Here is a 2312-nt window from a genome sequence, read left to right as displayed (position 1 = left end):
TGTCTCGCCTTTCGGCGTCGCTACCCAACCCTACTACTACCAACTGATTTTTTGTATTGCCGATTGATTATTAATTATGAGTTATTACGAAAAACCACTATAAGTATTATTTATTTTAATACGGAGTGAATTTAACATTAACTATTTTATAAAGACATGTACCTAATTATGATTAAACTTTCATAAAAAATATTAAAATTAGTTTTCCTGTTCTTTGAATACTAGTCTCCAAAGCATCCAAATCTATCCAAAAGAATTTATTCAAAATAACAAATTACATATGATTTTTTTATTCACATCCCAAAAAGTTTGAATTTACATTCTCAGTGTATGTATGAAAAAAGAAGACTTCTCTTTCTATAAGAAATTATAGCATTTTGTTGGCTCTACCCTTTCCAACCAATATGATGAAAAATAGAAGACTATTTTTCGTCAATTACGGTAGCATGTTGTCCAAAATCCAGGTGACATATTTAGAAATTTTCGTATAAACTGCAGGGGTATCCGATTCTCCACAATGTTTTGCCCCAAATGAGACAACACCTATTAAATAATATCTAGGAGGTCCTTCGAGGGCTTCCACTTTCATAAGCGGTCCTCCACTATCTCCTCCACAGGAATCGTGACCAACTATTCCTCCAACACACATTTGTCCTTCACCAATCTCCGCATAATTCTTAAAAGATTTTCTGCATTTATCCAAGTGAACAATCGGTAGTTTAATTGTTAGGAGTGTTACACTCGGCTTTGGATCGTCTAAAGAATAAAATATTGTGATAATTCCTTCAAAATAAGATCTGATATGGCATATAACCAGGGATGTTTTTTATTTAAACACTTTCATCAATTCAAATTTTCATTTGAATTTCAAGAAAAAGTTGAAAAATTTTTTTTAACAGAGCATACTAAAAATACTAGTAATAAACCAATGTATAGAATTTCTGAAAATAAAACCAAGAATCCAATAACCAAATTTGGACATCAATGACACTCTCTCTTCGATACCTAAGTCTTTATTTGACTTGATTGTCAGATATAAAAGAGAGAGCATCACTGTTTCATTACTGTTCCTACCTGCTCAAATAAGTAACTGAGTATCGAAACGTTGATGAATATTATTTACAAATGTTTTTTTTTTATTGTGGTTTGATAATACTAAAAATAAAAAAGATGAAAGAAATAAAAAAAGAAAAGGAAGAGGATTTGCTTGTATGCCTTCTCATTTTTCTTTCCTCTTTTTTATTCTAATCCAAAAATTTTTTCCTTTCTTTTTATTAAATTTTTTTCTTTTAAATTACAAGAGGAACATTTTATGGTGGTTGTCCAAATTTGGTCCTTAGATTCTTGGTTTCAGTTTTAGGAATTCTGTACATTAACTTGATTATTGCACGTTAAATAGGATTTTAAATTTGATTTTCAATCTAATTTAAATTTCTGTAAATTTTAGTAATAAACTAATTATAATTTTACAATTATACGTACTGATGTCATATATTCCCCAGCCAGCAACCTCAGCCATTTGTCCAACAAAATCCTTCGTCAATAGTTCATCTCTGACTATGCAAATGGGTCTTACGTTCTCTATACATGAATTATAATATTAATATAATCATTCATTGAGCAACATTCACTATTTTCAATTATCCTAATTTTCAGGTAACGAGCTTAGAATTCCGCAAAATAAATTCTTGCATTACATGTAAGTGGACTGTTCCGCATCTTGTAAGGTGGTTCGATTTTATCGTATAAGCAATAGAAACCGAGAAAATTATAAAAATAAATTTGTTGTTGCAAAAATCAATCTGAAAATTGCTATACATTGTTCCTCAATTTTTCCAGGATTTTTATTTAACGGGATCATAGCTTGGCCGTTAAAGGGTTAATGTAATATATTTTCCACGTGATCTAAAGGCAATTAGGCCGGCATTGACATAGAGCTTTTTCCTGAAAAGGTTCTTCTTTTTTTTTTTTATTATTGAAAATGTATAGTTTTTGCGCCTGCAAAATACAAAACTTCGGCTAGTTTGGCAGTCACTCGGTCTAGTTTCAATACTCACAAAAATTTGCGAGTAACCTGTTTTTGTGGCTTAGAGGAATAATGTACTAATAGAGTATAATACAATGATACTAAATATGTAATAATAATTGTTTAGTAATATACGATATAATAGCTTCCTTAATTCTGACGTGGAAGTTTTTAGTAGTGATCAGTGATGGTTAACTACTGAAAGTGTGTATCGGGAAGAAAAGACTATTTAACACGATAATTATTGGGTAAGATACAATTTCTAACACTCACGTAAGTATTTATT

At 30.2% G+C, this 2312-nt stretch overlaps 1 protein-coding gene across 1 annotated transcript; it reads right to left on the bottom strand.

The window, feature by feature from the left end:
- Positions 1-274: 274 nt before the first annotated feature.
- On the bottom strand, positions 275-1608 carry LOC117179326 (spaetzle-processing enzyme-like). Its single transcript, XM_033370994.1, has 2 exons — positions 1483-1608; positions 275-756 (listed from the first exon to the last, which is right to left on the bottom strand). The coding sequence occupies exons 1-2, from the start codon at positions 1517-1519 to the stop codon at positions 437-439; spliced, it is 357 nt and encodes a 118-aa protein (XP_033226885.1). The 5' UTR covers positions 1520-1608; the 3' UTR covers positions 275-436.
- Positions 1609-2312: the final 704 nt, after the last annotated feature.

The sequence above is a fragment of the Belonocnema kinseyi genome, chromosome 9 (assembly GCF_010883055.1).
Source record: "Belonocnema kinseyi isolate 2016_QV_RU_SX_M_011 chromosome 9, B_treatae_v1, whole genome shotgun sequence".
NCBI classification, from domain to species: Eukaryota; Metazoa; Arthropoda; class Insecta; order Hymenoptera; family Cynipidae; genus Belonocnema; species Belonocnema kinseyi.
The sequence above is the reverse complement of the archived record's forward strand: the minus strand, read 5'-3'. Positions and strand labels throughout refer to the sequence as shown.